The sequence below is a fragment of the Geotrypetes seraphini genome, chromosome 19 (assembly GCF_902459505.1).
Source record: "Geotrypetes seraphini chromosome 19, aGeoSer1.1, whole genome shotgun sequence".
Lineage (NCBI taxonomy): Eukaryota > Metazoa > Chordata > Amphibia > Gymnophiona > Dermophiidae > Geotrypetes > Geotrypetes seraphini.
In genome coordinates this window covers 39,277,525-39,298,540 of record NC_047102.1, presented here as the reverse complement: position 1 = coordinate 39,298,540, position 21,016 = coordinate 39,277,525, and the positions used below count along the sequence as shown (strand labels likewise).

Genomic DNA, 21,016 nt, shown 5'->3' with positions numbered 1-21,016 from the left:
ATATTAGTTGTTGCAGAATCCATCGGACCTGCCCGGATCGGACATGGATCGGTCACGATCGGGCAGATTAGTGAATCTAGCCCTGTGTGCTGCTAGCCACCAGGGACCTAAAGGCAGCATGGCAGCGCCTACTTTAAAAAAAAAAAAAAAAAGAGAATTGAATTGGGTTTTAATTATCACGCCACTTAAACCCAATTAAACCAATTAATGCTGGTTCTTGCTTAGAGCAGCCCTTCCCCCCCCCCTCACTCTTGGTATACCACTGCTGAGCAGATGCCATCTTCTGTATCCTATTTATGACATAGGAACTCACGTCTTTTCAAATGAATCCACATCTCTAGTTTATACTGTGTTTAATTCTTATACCAGAAAGAATGGAAATAATATGCTCCTTTCCCTAGACAGGCTGCTTCCTACACAGCCTGTACGAGCTGAGCTGAGCTGTTCTCATGGAATATTCCCCGCAGCCAGAAAACGTTGTGTCTATTTAAATGAGGCAAACTGCCTTCAAAAAGTCTATCACAGTCTGCCACAGTGTCTGATCCAGCAAGCTGCCACCAACACTTCCCAAAAGCTAGCGTAGGGAAAAATTAAGTTCCTCCTTTAAACATGGCTTAACTGCTTTTACTTTACTTTTTCTGTTCACAAAATTGTTTCTGTATTCAGTACATTCAAAGCAGTAAAAAAGAAAGAGAGAGAGAAAAAGGATGCCTTTCTAACTTGGGCTTGGCTTTCTTTCAACTTTGTAGCCCCATCCTCCCATTGCAGCTTACCATCTAACCAAATTTCTCTGCGGGCCAGTTGGGTTGCATAGACACACCCAGCAAGAAAAAGAATATCCTTTAAATATTTCTGGCAAATGAACCCAACTTTAAAACAAAAGAATAAAATTGTGTGCTGTCAGTCTATAGTTAGGGCTTTAAATATAACATGCTTTCAATATTACGTTCTCTCTCGCCAAAACAGTCTCCCCTTCTTAGAAAAGAAAAAGAGAACCAACCACTTTGTACCTATAATGCAGTAGTTCCCAACCCTCAGCCAGTCGAGTTTTTGAGATAACTCTAATGAATATGCATGAGAAAGATTTGCATATAATGGAGGTGACAGGCATGCAAATCTGCTCCATGCATATTTATTAGGGCTATCCTGAAAACCTGACTGTTCTAATGTGTTGCCAGCTTGCCTACTGTGGTGTTGTAATGGGCGTGGGCACTTCAAAAAATACTCTATGCTTACCCTCTTCCACCTCTTTTCTGGAAACTCTTGCCCAAGTCCATGAGAATCATAACTTCTGTCCAGATACAAATTTTTAATCAGATCCTCCTGACTGAAAACCATTAACTGTTTATGATTAAAGCAAAATGGTGTGGGTGCATATCATGATGATAATCATCAGGTGGCATTTATGAGCAAAATGGCCGCTTTTGAAGTACATCAAATCCTATTCTTTTATACTTCAGGGTGCATTTTATTGTGATAGCATAGAAAGCAGTTGAAAAGTGACTTTCGGAGAGTACGAGCTGCTACTTTAATTTGAGGCCTTTATCTCCCTCATATATTTAGTTGAGGCTAGGTTTGAAGTGGGGTGCTTCTCAAGTGGCACAATTTAATAACATTTATATTAGTTTTTTGTTATTTATACTGTAAAATAGATGCAGTCATTGTTGAAAGACTTAATCTGGAATCCAAGCGCAATCTTGAATTTCTGAGGTAAATTAGCAATTCTCTACATGGCGCCAATACTGGTGGCCACCCAAAAAGCAGCCACCGATCATGTGTCAGAGGCATGACGGCACCATTTAGAGAATCACACCTCCGGAAAAGATAGGCTCCAGAAATGTAGGCCAGGGCTTTCAAGGCTTACATTTCTGGCACCTATCTTTGCTGTGAATCGCGCCTCTGTCGATGCTTTACAGCAGGGGTATCCCACCTGTTGGTTTCACTGGGCCGCATTGGTTGGAAAAAATGTTTCTGGGGCTGCACAAACGTGCAAACTGTGCAGCAAGACAGAGGAGGGAGCCGGCAAGACGGTAAACATCAGGGGGCAGCAGAGGAAAACACTGCATCGTCCTCGACTGGGGCCGCACAAAATACTTCACTGGGCCGCAGGTTGGACACCCCTGCTTTACGGCATCTAATGTGACTTCCGGTGTTAGCCATGCTTATAATAGCGTGAGGCACCATTCCGGCACCTTTTGTTCAGGTGCTGGTCGGCGCTTTAAATTTAATATTGCTTGCTGTTTCAAATGGAATTTCCCAATTAACTTAGGCACTGGTAGGGCACCTACTGGAGTCTAAGTGTAGGCACTGTTTATAGAATTTCCCTCTTACTGTGTACCGGAAACGGCTATTGTTTGCTTGAACCTTTTTCCCGCCTTCTTCTGTTGATAGATTCAAAGGAGTGCATATTCAGTGTTCTTTGATGAGAAGTTTTCTATCCCCTTGGACCCCTCGGCGCTGGAAGAGAACAGCCTGCGGTTTTCGGTGTTTGGAATTGATGAAGATGAGAGAAACATCAGCACAGGAGTTGCAGAGCTGAAGCTGTCAGACCTGGATCTAACTATTCGGCCATTTAATGCATGGTTATATCTCCAGGACCTGAATAAGGTGAATACAGAATCATTGCCAGTAATTCTGAATTCAACAAGCTGTCTCTACTTAGGGTTACCAGATTTTCTGTTTGGAAAATACGGACCCCCAGGCCCTGCCCCAGCCCTCCTCTTCCCTCCCCCTCTGCCCCCCCCTGCTGCCTACTCTCGTCAGGCAATAGCGCTGTGACACGATGACATCATGCGCATGCACGTGTGCGTGACATCATTACATGGCATCCATGCATGCGTGTATGCGCTCCTGCCTGACAGCGATTTGTTCCAAGCTTTTCAAAACCCTCAAAAGGAGGACATGTCCGTGGAAATCTGGTAACCCTATCTGTACTGTATCCCTTGTATGGATTCAATCATAAAAGGCCCTGTACATATGAAATAGGCTGAAAAAGACCAGCAAATCATTGCCTCTCTTCTCTGATTGGCCATCGTTGTCTCCAAGATGAAAGTGAAAACACATAGGGCCTGTTAACAGCATCTAATTCCTAGATGTCACTCAGCGCGGTTATCAATTAACCGCTAGATGTCGTTTACAGACTCGCTCCTACTGGTACCTAACTTGACTTAAGCATCACTAGGTGCCGGGATAGTAGGCTAGGGTTTTCCTGTAAATGTGGCTAACACTGAATGTGGTGTTAGGCGGCGTAAGGCATGATTTGCATAAAAGGCAGGCGCTGGAAATCCTAACCCTAACCCTTGCCCTTCATTTCCAGCGCCTGCCTTTTCCAAAGGCCCTTCGTGATCAGCGGCTGTTGACAACAGCGTTGTTTCTAGACTCCGGGCTTTCTTCCCATTCATTAATTGCTGATGGAAGTCCTGATTTTGGCCCCTCTCTAGTCCTGCCCAAAACATGCCCACAGCATGGCCCTAGCTATTTGGGTGAACTGTAGTATGAAACATACAAATTCTGACTTTCCAATATCAGGATTTGATATTTTTAGCAGATGGACATTTCTAGGTATTTTGAGAGATCCATCAGCCTTGAAGTTGAATGCCAAATTCGTGCAAATTTTGGCTCAGCCCCTAATTACGCCAATGTGTGGATCGCCTAAAAGTATGTACCTTCTTGTCACCCTGCATACTTTGAAACTGATAACTCCAGCCCAGCCAATAAAGTTGGGACAGGATTCATCGAGGGCTATACACTTAGTTCAGCGATTTTCCACATTTTTCATTCTGTATTTTTCCAACAAGCTCTGAGGAACTTGTCCAAGGAACTAGCCCTCGATGGAGGTTGTCCCAACTTTGTTGGTTGGGCTGAGAACGTTCCAGCGACCCCTTGCAAATAACACTTAACTTTAATCAGATGCTCACTTATGAAATTACCCTCCACATGTTGCAGATATTTGTTGCAGATATATATCATTTATTAACATTTGTTAACATCTTTCTGTATAGACCGTGGACTCCGTAGGAGAGATCTTGCTTTCTCTTAGCTACTTACCTACAGCAGAGCGACTGACAGTCATCGTAGTTAAAGCAAAAAACCTAGTTTGGACCAATGAAAAGACAACTGCAGGTGAGTCTGAGTAAGCTGCTTTACGAGATCTGACCCAGTATGGCAATGTTTATATTCATACTAGTGTTTAAGCCCATTACATTAACGGGTGCTAGAATAGATTAGTCTGATCCAATATGGCTATTCTTCTTATGTCTTGCTCCCATTTCCCCTTTTACCTTCCTTATTTCCACCTTTTTTCACCAACTTAAAAATCTGTCCCCTTTTTCTGTCCTTCACCTCCATAGAACTCCCTCTCCATTCCCCCTTTCCCCATCAACCTTCACTTATTCTTCCAGCTCCTATCTTCTGCCCCTTTCTCTCACATGTCCCCTTTTGTAGCCCCCTTCTTTCATCCCCAGCTTCCTTCTCTCACACATTCCCTTTTTATAGCCCCCAACCTTAACCCCCTTCTCATCCTGCTCTTCCAACCTTCAGTTGTAGCCCGTTTCCTTATCACACCTGTCTTCCTTTTCAGCCCCTTCTCTCACAACTCACCTTTTGCAGTCCCAAGCTCCAGCCCTCTTCTCCGAACTGTCTTCTTTTAACAGCCATGGTTTATAGGCTGGAGCTTTAGAGACTGAAGCACCAATGATGCATATTTAATGGCCCCAAAGAAGTGGCATATACATACAATCGATTTTGCACACATTAAATCATTTAGGTTCTCAAACAAACAAAATGCAAGCTAATGTATGTATATATGAGGGCGAATCAAAAATGAAAGGCAATTGTTAACTTACAGGATAAACTGGAACAGAGCTAGTGAAATGCAACATATGTACTTGTACATTGCCTAGTTCATCCATGCACAGTGGAGTGCTTGGCCTTTAGTTGTGTGGCAGCCATGAGGTCAGAAACATGGACGCTCCATTTGCAAGATTGCACCATTGAAGAACATGCAGTAGGGTGCATTTTGGGCAGAGGGAGTGAAACCTGTGGAAATTCACAGTCAGATATTTACTCAGTATGGATATAACACCTTGATTCAATGAAAGGATTATTAGTGAGTAAAAAGGTTTAAAGCGGGAAGAACAGGTGTAACTGATAAAGGTTGTTTTGATCGTCCATCAACATTGCGCACACAAGAGCACATTGACAGGGCAGATGCCTTGATTAGAGAAGACCGACGGATAACAGTGTCTCAATTGGCAGCAAATTTGGATATCAGCTATGGATCTGCATTTGCCTCAATGCATGATGACTTGGGATACAGGAACGTCTGTGCACAATGGGTTCCCAAATAGCTTATGATCTGCACAAACAACAGCATGTGGAGGTTGCGAGATGGTATGAAGAAGATCTGAGTATTCTGGAGAGAATTGTCACGGCGACAAGACATGGGTGCACCACTGTGACCCAGATAGCAAAAGGCAAAGCATGATGAAGTGAAGGAAGCGGTGCTCACCTGGCTTTGGGAGCATCCGAAAATCTTATCTGCAGGAATGGAGAAGCTAGTTGAATGATGCAGCAAATGCGTCAACTTGCATGGGGGCTATGTGGAAAAGCGATATGTTCAATTGCTCACATTTACTTCTATTAAAGCCGTTAAATGCATTTTGCCTTTACTTTTCAATTTAACCTCATATCTAGGCTAGGGGGTTCTCAACCCAGTCCTCAGAAAACACCAAGTCAGTCTGGTTTTCAAGATACCCATTATGGAGCACGTGTACTTTTCTGAGTTTTTGGTAGCAGATGTAAAACCCAACATTGATCTGTTTGGACATACAGTAGATATGTACCGTATTTTCACGCATATAACGCGTGCGTTATAAACGATTTTACAAACCGTGCATGACCATGCGCGTTATACGCGTGAGCACGCTGTACAAATTTTTTTTTACATAGTTCCCCCCCCCGACGTCCGATTCATCACCCCGAAGGACCGCTCGCACCCCCATAGCCTCCCCCCTCCCCCTCCCGCATGGAGAAGCTGCCTACCGTTGTTTCCGGATGCCAGTGAGCCCAGCTGCTTCCTCTGCCAGCGGTCCTGCCCCTTCTCTGAGCCCTGCGCTGCTTCCTCTGATGTCAGAGAAAGGGCGGGACCACTGGAAGAGGAAGCAGCGTAGTGCAGGGCTCAGAGAAGGGGCGGGACCGCCAGCAGAGGAAGCAGCTGGGCTCACTGGCATCCGGAAACAACGGTAGGCAGCTTCTCCATGCGGGAGGGGGAGGGGGGAGGCTATGGGGATGCGAGCGGTCCTTCGGGTGGGGGTGCGAGCGGTCTTTCAGAAAGGAGAGTCGGGGCGGGTGAAAGGAGAGTCGGGGCAGCGAACGGAGAGTCGGGGCGGCGAGAGGAGATTCTGGGCGGCGAACGGAGAGTCGGGGCGGCGAGAGGAGAGTCGGGGCGGTGAACGGAGAGTCGGGGCGGTGAATGGAGATTCGGGGCGGCGAGAGGAGAGTCGGGGCGGCATGCGCGGTGGTATACGTGTGTGCGCGCTATAGTAAAATTTTTTAACATAAATTTCTGTTCCCCGCGTGTTATACCCATGTGCGCGTTTTACACGGGTGCGCGGTATATGGGTGAAAATACGGTAATCGCTTCTGAAAAGAGGAATACATGTTTATTTTTAGGTCTTGTCTAGCCCTATCTAAAACACACCCAAATCATGACACCTTGCTAGGTGTATGATTTAGTGTTTTAGATGTGTCTATACTGGTTTTGTAAAATCGAGATTTAGACATGTATGCAAAATGCTGTCTAAGACATGACTAGCACTTCTAAAATAAGCACCTTGGGTGCTTTTTACTAAGGTGTATTAGATGCTAACACAAGCCTAGCAGAGCTTAAAATAGCATACTGTGGGATAGATTCAGGCATCCTGCTGCTGAAAAGTGTGCTGCTGAAAGTGATGCAGGTCAACTGTACGCTAAAAAATATTTTTTGAGGATGTGCATCAGAGAGTAAGCATTTTTTGCACTAACTAGTTAGCAGATACTGTGTGCTAGCTGGTTAGCACACAAATAGTGCATGAACCCTTATCACCTACAAAATGGTGGCGATAAGTGCACATGTGGTAATTTGACAAAATGGCTGCACACTAATACTAGGACAAGAAAAGCATAAAGGGACTTCAACTTCTGAGCAATCAGGCTTCAGTTTATTGGTGGACCTGACACAGGCCGTGTTCAGCATACTTGTCTGGGGTCAGTCAAGGGAGCAGACCACCTCATGTTTCATTCTTATTGGTATTAAACTAATATATTTGAATTCTTTTTTTAAATCTTTCTTCATTTTTAAAACTTCCAATAAGTGTAACATAAGATACAATCATTTTATACTTTAACGTCACTTAATATACCAATAAATTCTAACTCACATCAAATATCCCCTCCCTCCCTTATACCCAACAATTGTTCTTAAGCATTAGAAATCATAAAGTATTCCCACCCCCCTCCCCACCCTGGACGTGTATGAACAAAAGGGAAAAAATAATATTCATTTTGTTAAAATGCCCCTGCTGTATGGCTATTGCCTACTCCATTTTTAAGATTTGGCATAACGAATTCCACCAAAAGTTATAATTCAGCCGATCCCAATTTTTCCAGTTTTTCATAATTTGCTGTATGGTAACCCCTGTCATGATGAGCAAAAATGTATTATTATTAGAAGAGATTTGACTCTTGGCTCTCATGGAAGTACCAAATAACACAGTGTCATATGATAATGCCACCGGATTGGCCCCAAATGGATTTCCAAAACTATCAATAGAATATTAAATGATCTAATGTCCCAGCTTCGAGGTGCCAGCATCTATTAGAGCTATCTAATTTCTGTAAACTGGGGTCCACAATGCTCAATGTAACAAAAAAACCCAAGTTTGTCTCATAGATGCCGACGCCGTACATCTCAGCTTCCAAGCCCAAATTTGTGGCCATTGAGACACAGTAATTTGATGCTTTATCTCAATGCTCCAAATGTCATGCAGACTAGTCTTTGGTTTCTTATTTGAATTCTTTTTTTCATTAAAAACCACTACTAGGAAATCTCCGTTAGTGAAGCATTAAGGTCCTTACTGTGGAAGTAACCCTTGACTTCCCCTTCTAGATTATTATTTCACAAATACGAGCCCAAAGTAGAGGTCTTCATTTAGGCTGAAAGAAATTATTCCTGGAAACATTCCTACTCTGACACATTTAATGGTACATCGTGCACTAGCAAGGCTTACAGTCTTCCAAATTTCCTATGAATCAGTGAGGAGAAAATGAAAATATGTGAGGCTCCAGCAAAGCAATTGAAACATCTTTTCATATGCATTATAAAACAGATTCCATCTTGATATATTGAGAAGAGGAGTGCTAATTTTGGAGACAGTTTTAAGAAGGATTCTCTGCTGAGAAGCAGTTGGCAGTCTCCACGGAGGGAATGAAAATCATCTTCGCCATGATTAATTAATTTTTAAGAAAAGAAAGTATGGTAGATTCTCTCATTGTTTTGAATTTGTTCTATGTATTTTGTCAATAGAGCACAGGTCTACAGTTTTTTCTACCAATGTGATATATTCATACAACCAAAGTAAAACAGGAATTATTCATACTCTATGAGGCAGTTTTGTAACTGGGTGCCATTAATTAGGCAGTGAGAAAGTTTGTGGTTGGATCCTATTCTTTAAAGAAAAGTAGATACCTATGTTCTTTCATAGAATGCTAGCTTATCTCAGAGAATGACACGGGGACAGAATTTGTCCCTATCCCTGCGAATAACCATGGGAAACCATCCTGTCTTTAGTGTCTCTCTCACCCTCAGTCCCTCTACACCAGCATTCTTCAATGCAAGGCTTGAGGGTCAGTGGCTGTGCCCATTCATACTCCAATTCTTATTTGAGCCAAGTATAGGATAATGATGCCGTTGTGACATCACTGATGAAGTTGGTTCACAGGCATTGGTGGAATGAGGCATTATGACATCACAATCTCAGCTCTGGAATGTTGCTACTATTTGGGCTTCTGCCAGGTACTTTTTTCAGCAGTGCCAAGTGGTGAGTCCGTTTTGGAATCAGTTAGAAACCTGGATATCTGATCTTTGGAAATGTGAGATGAAAGTGACTCCAGAACCCTTTGATATCTATGACTTTGCTCAATGACTCCAGGAGGGTTACTAGGGGCTCCTTTTACCAAGGTGCGCTAGCATTTTTAGCGCACGCAGGATATTACCATGTGCTACACCATGCACTACGCAGCCAGAACTAACGACAGCTCAATGCTGGCGTTAAGGTCTAGTGCCTGCTATTCTGTGTGTTAATGCCCTAACACACCTTAGTAAATGGAGCCCTAGGTTTTTTGAAGCAAGTTAACCTTATGGCAAAAAAATTACTATTGGTCCTATGGATATCTTCCACTACACCCTACAATTCAAGCATGGAGATTGCAAATGAATGGTCTTTTGCAGATAGAAAGGCTCGCCATAGAGAATATATTTCCTTAGATTACTCTGGAGAAGTGATAGGCTCCGGCGCAATCTAAGGAAATACTTTTTTACAGAAAGGGTGGTAGATGCGTGCAACAGGTTCCCGGAAGAGGTGGCGGAGACAGAGACTGTGTATGAATTCAAAAGGGCCTTGGACAGGCAGGTGGGATCTCACAGAGAAAGAAAGAGATAATGGTTACTGCGAAAGGGCAGACAAGATGGGCCAGTTGGCCTTTATCTGCTATCATGTTTCTATGTTTCTAAGTCTGGCACTAATTTTCAAAAAACATGGGAAAAAATTCTGGTTTACTCTAACCCTGGTGACCCGTAACTATATCGTGAATAAAAGATTGGCTTCTGGACTTTCAACTTGGTTTATGTTGTAGCACACAGGGTGTGGGGAGAAGGGGTGGAATGGGGTTTGTTGCATCATAGTTGCAAGAATATTAGTGGCATTTTCAAAACATTAACACATCCCAAAACAGCCTAAATTGGCACTTGGACGCTTTTCTCGCCAAAACTTCCAAGAGCTGATATTCAAAACTATCTTTCTGGACGTCTTGTGAGGCGTCCTAGCCACTGTGCATCCAGAACTAAAGGGAGGCATGTTGGAGGTATATTCTGGGTGGTCTTTGGACGGGCTTGGACTTGGCCTTTCCCAAGATGTTCTGGATAGAACTTAGACATTTGAACTAGACCTGTTTTAAAAGCATCTAAGTGCCAAAAAGGTATCCAAATTGATCAGATGACCACTGGAGGGCTTAGGTTATGACCTCCCCAAACACACTCACTGATTCCTCCACAGTATATATCTCTCTCTAGAACAGTAACATCTCGTATGGGAAAGCCTAGTAGAGCATCACACAGGTGTCTTAAGTAGCCTTTTGAGTGGGCTAGTGAGCCATAGAGAGGAGGACCCAGGCCCTAAAGCCTGGAAAATGTGAGGCCACCAAAATCCTACTATGTTTCCATATAAGTGCCATAAGGGCTTTAGGGATGGTAGACAGGTGGGTATAACAGGTTTTGGAAGAGTGTTAGAGGGACCACAATAAAGGGGTTATGGTGAGATGTACTTCTGGCACCCTTTATGGGAAGTTCACAGCAGTGCACTCTAAGGTGTCCCACTGCTCTGTTGGGATGTCTATGTGACCAGTCTATTACAATGCTGGCCCCTCCCACATCCAAATGGCCTGGAATTGGACATTTTGAACTTGGGCAGTTTTGCGGTCAAAAATGACGAATAAAGTTGGACATCCTAAGGGTTGTACGTTCTGACAGCCATGACATCTAAGTAGGTGATTTAAAAAAAATTGGACGTCTTCCAGTGTTGCCGGTTTTGAAATTGGCCATTTCTCTGCCTCCAGCTTTGTACATCTTGCGGGAAATGTCCAAAGTTGGACTTTTTTCTTTTCTTTTCAATCTCAATGTATTTTTAAAACTCTCTTGTACCCCTCCCCCCCACTGTTTCCGTAAGTACCTTTCGACTGTCAACCCCAATAATTTTAATTATGATTTCTTGTATTTGATATTGCTTTTATGTTTCTTTTCAGCGTATTTTTATTTTATTATAACTATTGTAAACTGTTTAGGTATTCCTTGAGAAATGATATATCAAGTGACAAATAAACGTCGAAACTTGGACTCCTTATGGCCACCTCTCTCCACTCATAAAACCCTAGATTCATCACTGCCACAATAACTGTGTTATCAAAAGTCCAAAGAGCAGCCAGCTAATACCAGTGCCATAATCCATGTCTCTCTAACAGACCCATTCGTCAAAGTCTACCTTCTTCAGGACAACAGAAAGATAAGCAAGAAAAAGACAGCTGTGAAGAGAGACGATAACAACCCTGTTTTTAATGAAGCCATGATTTTCTCTGTCCCAGCTATTGTATTACAGGTGAGAGCTTCTCTGTTTAATGTGGTGTTAACAGGTTTCCTTAAGATCTATTATTTGTCCTCGTTAGTTCTTATTCCCAGGTTTCCTCTTTTTTTTATGCTAATATTTCATTGCTTTGATTGTTAGAATTATTTTCAAAATTACCGTTTTAAACTGCCCGTCGTGGTCACTGTTCCCAACATTAAGGGCTCCTTTTACAAAAGTGCGCTAGCGTTTTTAGCGCACGCAAAAGACTAGCGCGCGCTAGCCGAAAAACTACCGCCTGCTTAAAAGGAGACGGTAACGGCTAGCACACATTTGTAAAAAGAGCCCTAAGTTATTTAAATCTCTTTCGCAAAATCCAGTCTTCAGCTCTGGAACTGCAGAAAGTGTTTTACTTTTATAAAATAAAGTCAACCCAATATCAAAAGCTTTGATTTTTTTTTTTTTTTTTCCTTACAGCTTTCATATAGAAAATTGCATGGAGCAGATTTGCATGCCTAGCACTTCCATTATATGCAAATCTCTCGCATGCATATTCATTAGGGCTAGCCTGAAAACCCCATTGGCCTTGTGGTCCTCCCTCCCCCATCCCAAATCATAGCTGGCTGGGTAGAATATTCCTATAAAACTATCCAACACAGCACTGCTGGTGTGGTCTCTCGGTGAGCTGAAATGTCCAGCGATCACAAAATTGTGATTTTGCTATAGAAGGTAGACTTTTAGTGGCAGGACAGCTGTCACTCTCCTCTGTAGCCCTGCCCTGGAGTCTGACCAGTGATGACAATAACTGCTCTTGACTGTGCAGTAGATCAGCATACCATGACTAACCCAAGAACATCATACAATGCAGTGTGCCTGTTAAGGGTTTAAAACTCGCTATGGGCGAGATTCTTAAGATTGAAAATAATTCAAGGATCCTTGGTGTTATTGTTGATTCTAAGCTTCAATTTATACATCATTTAAAGGCTTTTTTCACAAAATTTTTCTTCTGGTTAAGACAGTTGAGAGTCATACGATCTATGCTAAGAGAAGATCATACCGTAAGAGATCCCTAAGGTATTATCTCACATGTCAAAAAGAGGCACCTGAATAGAAGCTGCTGTGGCTCAATAGGTAAAAGCCGTGCTCTCATCTTCCAAAGGTCATGGGTTCAAATCCCAATGCTGGTCAGCTCGCCCAGCACAATTCAGGCTAATTGTCCAATCCCTAGTCTTAGGTCTACTGGACTATTGCAATTCCCTCTATCTACCTTGTCCTGCCAACATGATAAAACAACTTCAGACTCTACAAAATACTGCCCTCAGACTGATCTTGGCTACTGTCTGAAGATGACCCAATAATTACCGATCTCCTTCCTGACAATTTCAAAATACTTACACTAAACCGTGAGGGAAAAAAAGGAGGAGGATTAGCAATTCTTCTCAAAGAAGGATTCGAGTTCGAACTTATGGACTCCAAAACATCCAACCAACTAGAAATCCTAGCCTGTAAAATCAGTAACATCCACTTAGAAGATTCCCTCTCATGCATACTATTCTATGTCCCACCGAAAAGTTGGTCAAAAGCCAAAGAGGACTTTTGCGAATTCGTCCTACACAACTCTCTTAGTTCCTCCTACAATATTATCGCAGGAGACATAAACATACATCTCGATGAAGAGGACAACACAGACACAAAAGACTTCAAAAACTTCCTATCCCTACTTAACTACAACCTCCCTCCCTCTGTACAAACTCACGAAAAAGGCCACCATCTAGACGTAGTAGCCATGTCCACAAAGGAACTCCCAGACCCCACCATCTCATTACCAGGAGGCACCTGGTGCCACAACATCTGGTCCGATCACTTCGCTTTCTACTTCAAGCTAATCTGGTTCCAACGAAAACATATTACCCAACCAAAAATAAAAAAAGAACATCTCACGAGAGGCCACATCAACCCAGATAACTACTGGGCGCAATATAAACTACAAGCAGAGGTAAAGGAAGTAGCTGATTTTTGGGATCACTGGACCACTACCAGCACCTGCATTTTAGACAACATGGCACCTAAACATACCAGTAAAAGTAATGCAAATAAATATAACAAATGGTTCGACATTGATCTCCTAAAAATGAAACAGTTAGCCAGACGTCTAGAAAGAAAATGGAAAAAAACAGAATTATCAGATCGTAACAATTGGAGAGCCAATATAAAAACCTACAAACAACTAATAAAAGATAAACGCAAAGCATTTTACTCAAACAAAATCAATTCATCCTGCAACAGCTCACGAGGAGTTAATACAAAAGAGCTGTTCAATCTGGTTACTAACCTATTTGACACCACCCGCTACACTCTACCCACACTCAACTTTAAATTACTCTCGGCGAACGACCTAGCCCTGCACTTTGACTCAAAAATTAAAAAACTAAGAAACAATTGCCCAACAGAAGAACCTAATGAACACCATATAGCTAACACACAAGGAAATGAAACCCCTGCAGACATGCGCTTCCAGAGAGCGTAATAGGGCAGAGTACAGTACTGGGGTTCAAGAAAGGATTGGACAATTTCCTGCTGGAAAAGGGGATAGAGGGGTATAGATAGAGGATTACTGCACAGGTCCTGGACTTGTTGGGCCGCCGTGTGAGCGGACTGCTGGGCACGATGGACCTCAGGTCTGACCCAGCAGAGGCATTGCTTATGTTCTTATATGTTCTTATGTTCTGGGATTCATTTCAAGACATAGATTGGAATAACTATACCAAATTATACAACAAATACTCCAAATCATACTGCTTCCTGGACTCATGTCCCCCGGAAATCATGAAAGCGGCACCACTTGAATTTAAACTATCTCTACTGCACTACTTAGCCCTTAACCTGAAAAACGGAAAATTCCTCACCAACAAAGGCCACATAATAATAACCCCTATCCTAAAAAATAGCAAAGAATCATCAGCCCTAGTTTCCAACTACAGACCAATTGCTTCCATACCACTCTTTGTAAAGATCATGGAGGGGCTGGTACACTCCCAATTAATGGAATATCTAGACCAGTTCTCACTCCTTCATGAGACTCAATCCGGCTTTAGACCGCTTTTCAGCACTGAAACGGTAATTGTGGCCATCTTAGATTACTTGCACCTATTTTTAAGCAAAGGCCTCAGTGCCCTGATCATGCAATTCGACTTGAGTTCTGCCTTTGACCTTGTAGACCATGCGAATTTGCTACAGTGTCTAGACGCTATTGGCATCAGAGGCGAAGTGCTAAACTGGTTTCATGGTTTCCTTTCGTCCCGAACCTATCAGGTTCGCTTCAACAATGATCTCTCCAACACCTGGAGCAACCCATCCGGCGTTCCGCAAGGGTCCCCACTATCCCCTCTGCTTTTCAATATCTACATGACCTCACTGAGCATTCAATTAACCCAGCTGGGGATAAAATTATTCAGTTACGCTGATGACTTCACAATTATTATCCCATTTGCCATCTCCATCTCAGAAACAATTCCAAAAGCATCAGAAGCCATAAACTTGATGGAACATTGGATGACAGACTTCAAACTCAAGCTCAATACTGAGAAGACAAAATTCTTTGTCGCTTCACCGCGCCCTCTTGACACCAAAACCCCTCTAGACATCAACAAACATAACTACCCCATACAGCCCACCATTAAAATACTGGGTGTAACTCTGGACCAATGCCTCACCATGAAAGATCAGGTGGACTCCCTAATCAAAAAGAGTTTTTTCACCCTCTGGAAACTTAAATCCATTAAAGCATACTTTGATAACTCTGCCTTCAGAATCTTGGTACAATCCCTCGTATTATGTCAACTCGACTACTGTAACATCGCCTACTTAGCAATCCCCGAACCCTTTTGCCTTCCCTCCACTCAAGGGCACTCAGCACAAAAAGATGTTTGATAACCTTCTGGCGACGCAAGCAGCAAAACTTAACCACTCCATCTCCAATCTGTTGACGGCAATGGGCGACTTCAAAACTTTTCGAAAAGAAATCAAAACCCTACTTTTCAAGTTATAAAGAAGCTATTTTGTTAAATTTCAAACTATTTTAATTCTCTTATAATAAATTTTAAAATAACATCTCAAATTTATCCAATCATTTCATAAATAAACATTCAATAAAGCACACATTGTTTCACAGATTAAAGACAGTTTAGAGGTAGGAGCTCTTCCACCCCCAACACCCTCGTGAAATATATTGGTCCGTCAATTTTCAAATAGTTCATGCATGCTGTCAAAATCACTTATAAAATCCTTATTCTCAGGCAAACTGGCAATCTTCTTTCATCAAATCATTCCCTGCTCAATCAGTTGCTGTTCCGGTAGGGCTTACGCAGTCCAGCCAGATACAGAGCTGTGTTTTGCTATTTAAGCGTCTTCAGGAGCTGTGAAAGAATAAAGCTCCCAATCCACTCTTTTAATTCTTCTCATTTCTCATAATGAAGCAACACAAAGGATTTATGTCATCAGATCTCTACTCACAAAGAACCCGTACAACAAAAAAGGCCATAAATGTGTATTCATTAAAGATTTCCTGAAAATGAATAATTTGTTTTCAATACTATATCTTATATATAAAAAAAAAAATTCCAAAAACCAGGCTCTCCTCAATCCAGTGGCCCTTCTTTGTTTAGTATGGGAACATCTAGATCAGTGGTTCTGGAAGACCACCAGCCAGTCGGGTTTTCAGGATATCCCTAATGAATATGCATGAGAGAGATCTGCATATAATGGAGGTGCCAGGCATGCAAATCTGCTTCATGCAGATTCATTAGGGCAATCCTGAAAACCCAGCTGGCTGGTAGTCCTCCAGGGCAGGGTTTAAGCCTTTTTTTATTTTTTTAAACATTTTTTCCAAACCAAGTTTCATTAAAATTTTTTTAATACCCTTCCTGATGTTGCTCCTTTCCCAAATGTTTTTTATTTTCATTTTTTTTCTTTTAAAACAAATGTAGTTTATCCTTATATTCCTTATGTATCTTTATTAACTATGGATAGGTTTGTATGTTTTATTGTCTCAAATGATTTTATTTGTTCCCCCAAATTTTTAATATTGTTATACGCATTGAAAATACTTGATATTGTGTTTAAATCAAAACTACAATAAATTTGAAACTTGAGAAGCACTGATCTAGACCATGAAGAGGGTCACCAGCTCAATATGCTGCTGCCTGGGTTCCCAACCCTGTCCTGGAGGACCACAAGGCCAATGGGGTTTTCAGGCTAGCCCTAATGAATATGCATGCGAGAGATTTGCATATAATGGAAGTGCTAGGAATGCAAATCTGCTCCATGCATATTCATTAGGGCTATCCTGAAAACCCGATTAGCCTGGTGGTCCTCCAGGATAGGGTTGGGAACCACTGATCTAGACCATGAAGAGGATCACCAGCTCGATATGCTGCTGCCTGGGTTGGTTGGGGTTAGGAGTGCTGTGTAGCTAGCAATCTAATAATACCTGGGGGAAGTGGGGGGGGGAGGATTCAGAATCCATGACTTTCAGGCTCCAGAGGGATCTTTCATGCATGACTCCTGTTCAAAGATTTATGATCACTTCACAAAAGCTGCCGCCACTAAATTTGAATTATTTAAAATTTAATGGCGACAGCTTCTGTGAAGTGAAACGGAAAGGTTTAAAACAGTCAGCTTAAATTAATACGCACATCCCTGACCCTGAAGAAGTGATTGAAACGCGTTGGCGAGGGGTTCTGTAAAGCTAAGTCAAATGTTACATAAAGAAATGAAATGCTAAATAAGTAAATTTACCATATAAAGAATATTTAAAAGGATCGATGAAGATTGCAGCCATTTGTGGAGTTATATTATCCATAAGGCAATCTGATGATCCTTGGGATAGAAGAAAATATATGTTGCATATTGTATCCGCCACTATGAAATTGACTAATTATAGCGTTCTTGAAGGGAGCTATTGTCAATAGCATGAGACTTTGAGGCCCTAATTTTCTCAAGAGAAGGAAAGGTGACTAGTGGAGTCCCTCAGGGTTCGGTGCTGGGGCCAATCCTGTTCAATATGTATGTAAGTGACATTGCTGAAGGGCTAGAAGGAAAAGTGTGCCTTTTTGCAGATGATACCAAGATTTGTAACAGAGTAGACACCGAAGAGGGAGTGGAGAATATGAAAAAGGATCTGCAAAAGTTAGAGGAATGGTCTAATGCCTGGCAACTAAAATTCAATGCAAAGAAATGCAGAGTAATGCATTTGGGGATTAATAATAGGAAGGAACCGTATATGCTGGGAGGAGAGAAGCTGATATGCACGGACGGGGAGAGGGACCTTGGGGTGATAGTGTCCGAAGATCTAAAGGCGAAAAAACAGTGTGACAAGGCAGTGGCTGCTGCCAGAAGGATGCTGGGCTGTATAAAGAGAGGCATAGTCAGTAGAAGGAAGAAGGTGTTGATGCCCTTGTACAGGTCATTGGTGAGGCCCCACTTGGAGTATTGTGTTCAGTTTTGGAGACCGTATCTGGCGAAAGACGTAAGAAGACTTGAGGCGGTCCAGAGGAGGGGGACGAAAATGATAGGAGGCTTGCGCCAGAAGACGTATGAGGAGAGACTGGAAGCCCTGAATATGTATACCCTAGAGGAAAGGAGAGACAGGGGAAATATGATTCAGACGTTCAAATACTTAAAGGATATTAACGTAGAACAAAATCTTTTCCAGAGAAAGGAAAATGGTAAAACCAGAGGACATAATTTGAGGTTGAGGGGTGGTAGATTCAGGGGCAATCTTAGGAAATTCTACTTTACGGAGAGGGTGGTGGATGCCTGGAATGCGCTCCCGAGAGAGGTGGTGGAGAGTAAAACTGTGACTGAGTTCAAAGAAGCGTGGGATGAACACAGAAGATTTAGAATCAGAAAATAATATTAAAGATTGAACAAGGCCAGTTACTGGGCAGACTTGTACGGTCTGCGTCTATGTATGGCCGTTTGGAGGAGGATGGGCAGGGGAGGGCTTCAATGGCTGGGAGGGTGTAGATGGGCTGGAGTAAGTCTTAACAGAGATTTCGGCAGTTGGAACCCAAGCACAGTACCGGGTAAAGCTTTGGATTCTCGCCCAGAAATAGCTAAGAAGAAAAAAAAAAAAAAAAATTTAAATTGAATCAGGTTGGGCAGACTGGATGGACCATTTGGGTCTTTATCTGCCGTCATCTACTATGTTACTATGTTACTATGTTAAGAGAATAAAAGTAATGTGTAAACTAAATACCAGAAAGTTTCACATATGCACAAATGACTATTTCTAGGGACAGACTACTTCATGCTCCAGTTCATGTCACTTCTGTACAGCTTCCTATAATGGGAGGCATCTGATAGGCAAAGGAAGCAACAAAGCCTTGTCTGCTGCTTGGTACAAGACAAAAACATTGATCTTTTTACTTGTATGAATAGAGGGTCATTAGTCAGATCATGAGGATCCCAGCATCTCCATGGAAACTGACGCTCATTATGTTTTGATGTAAGAAGTGAACCACTTGGGGCGAATTCTACATAGATTTTTTGTAAAACCAATTTTATCCACTGAAAAGGCCTTTTCTAAAACTGTGTGCCATGTTTGTACATTTAAGTCTGTATGTCTTCAGGAATGCCTGTTTTTATATGCGTTGTGTTGACCATTTCTGAGGTAGAGAGTATTTATTTAAAAATTTATTACTCGCGCCATCCTCTACTTCTGTGCAAATTACAGAATATAATAACATTCATAGTTAAAACACAAACAACAAAATCACACATATTGTACAACAGCACTATAAAATAACTGCTTTCTAAGCAAGCAATCTGCGGCCGCTGACAAAGGCGCCGTTTAGAGAATCTGGCAATTAATGTTTTGTTACTTATTTAAAATTTTTCTATACCGCTTAAGAACTAAACGGATCACATGAGTTAAAACAAACATAATAATTATGACAGACTAAAATCTTTAAAAGCAACAGGGGAGAGCTATCTTTTCTTTCGTTTTGTTTTTTTTGCTGTTTCTTGAATTGAAACTGATCAATACATTCTCGCAACTGACCCACCAAAGCATCCCCTATCTTAACACCAGCTATGCAGAATGTCATTGCTCTGGTGTCTGCATAGTAACCTTGCTTCCTTGAGGTTAATACATTTTTTATTTTCAGATCGTAAAGATATCCCTGGTTTATAGTTCGCAATGACATGTTGAAAATACCATGGTGTTTGATGGTATTACCTTTAAAAGTGGACTGACATGGCTACCACACCACTTGCTGTAGTAAAACCAGCCTTATCATGCAGGAAAAACCCGCTAAGGGCACACTAAGGCCAGTTTTTACTGCAGCTTAGTGAAAAGACCCTTTAATCTTGCCTAGAGTTACTAGATTTTCCATTTGGAAAATCAGGACCCCTTAGACCTGCCCCAGGCCCATCCCATTCCACCAATCTCCGGACCCCCTGCCATGTCCTCAAAAGGAGGACATGTCTGTACGTCTGGTAACCCTAATCTTGCCATACTTGAGTATTGTAAGTTTGGTAAGGAGATAAATCCATAAACTTTGATGCAGTGATCTGTAAAAACGAAAGTATATCTTCCAGTCAGATGCAAACTTCATCAACACTGCTGTAGTTGGGTAATTTTTCTGTGTATATAAGTCAACAGAAGCAGAATAACTCATTTACACACTCTTGTATTTTGATGTATCATTTTCAGGACCTGTCACTCCGAATAACTGTAGCAGAATGCTGTGAAGACGGAAGAGTGGAAAACATAGGCCATGTCATCATTGGGCCCACGGCAAGTGGGATGGGAATGGCTCACTGGAATCAAATGCTAACCACGTTACGAAAACCAGTTTCAATGTGGCACCCAGTTCGACAAAATTAACATCTCCGTACAAATAGTTTGTATGGTTTCTAAATTCTTTCAAAAAGCTAAATAATGCAAGTGGATGGAATAGGCAAGAACTAGAATCTTGTTACAGTTTCTGATAGTACAAAGGAATAGAGCTGAAAAAGATACCATCAGATACGACAATAGAGAGATTTTAAGAAGAAGGATCTTAGTATCCTAATGTTATTTTTCTATCATTTTACTGATGTCTTGGGCTGTCATTTGCTTACAATTCTGGGGCAAATCCTATTTTAATTTGCTTATTATTGCTGCTGAACAGAAAAGCTGCAAAAGTGATCAATTATTAGGAAATCTTTCCCTGTTGAATTACGTCTCTGTGCATGTACTAAGAAAGAAGACGCTTACTCTTTTATACCATTAATCAGATTTCCTACTGGTGCAACAGCAGACATGCATTGATCATGTGACAGGAATCTGCCTATCACAGCCACCCTGATGATTTGGCTCCTTTTACAAAGCCATTGCTAGAGGTTTCTACTGCAGACTGGCGAGATCAATGTTCCAATGCTCATAGGAATTTCATGAGCGTCAGACCATTTACTTCGCCAGCCCATGGTAGAAACTAGAGAATGACATGGGGACAAATTTGTCCACGGCCACACAGGAACTCGATTTCCCTATCCCATCCCTGTGAGTTTTGTCGCCGTTCCTGCCCCATTCCTGTAAGCTCTGCCTTAACCGTACAAGCCTCGAACACTTATGATTTTAAAGGGTTGGAGGCTTGTGCAGA

At 42.0% G+C, this 21,016-nt stretch overlaps 1 protein-coding gene across 2 annotated transcripts in view; it reads left to right on the top strand.

Moving 5' to 3' along the window:
- The window catches only part of SYT12 (synaptotagmin 12), a 107,352-nt gene extending 87,020 nt beyond the window's left edge, over nt 1-20,332 (top strand). For both annotated transcript variants that reach the window (XM_033928621.1, XM_033928623.1), the window contains 4 exons: nt 2,392-2,607; nt 4,002-4,122; nt 11,272-11,405; nt 20,086-20,332. In XM_033928621.1, the coding sequence (XP_033784512.1) occupies nt 2,392-2,607; nt 4,002-4,122; nt 11,272-11,405; nt 20,086-20,259 (645 nt within the window). In that variant the 3' untranslated portion in view covers nt 20,260-20,332. The remainder of the gene's footprint in view (nt 1-2,391; nt 2,608-4,001; nt 4,123-11,271; nt 11,406-20,085) is intronic.
- Nucleotides 20,333-21,016: the final 684 nt, after the last annotated feature.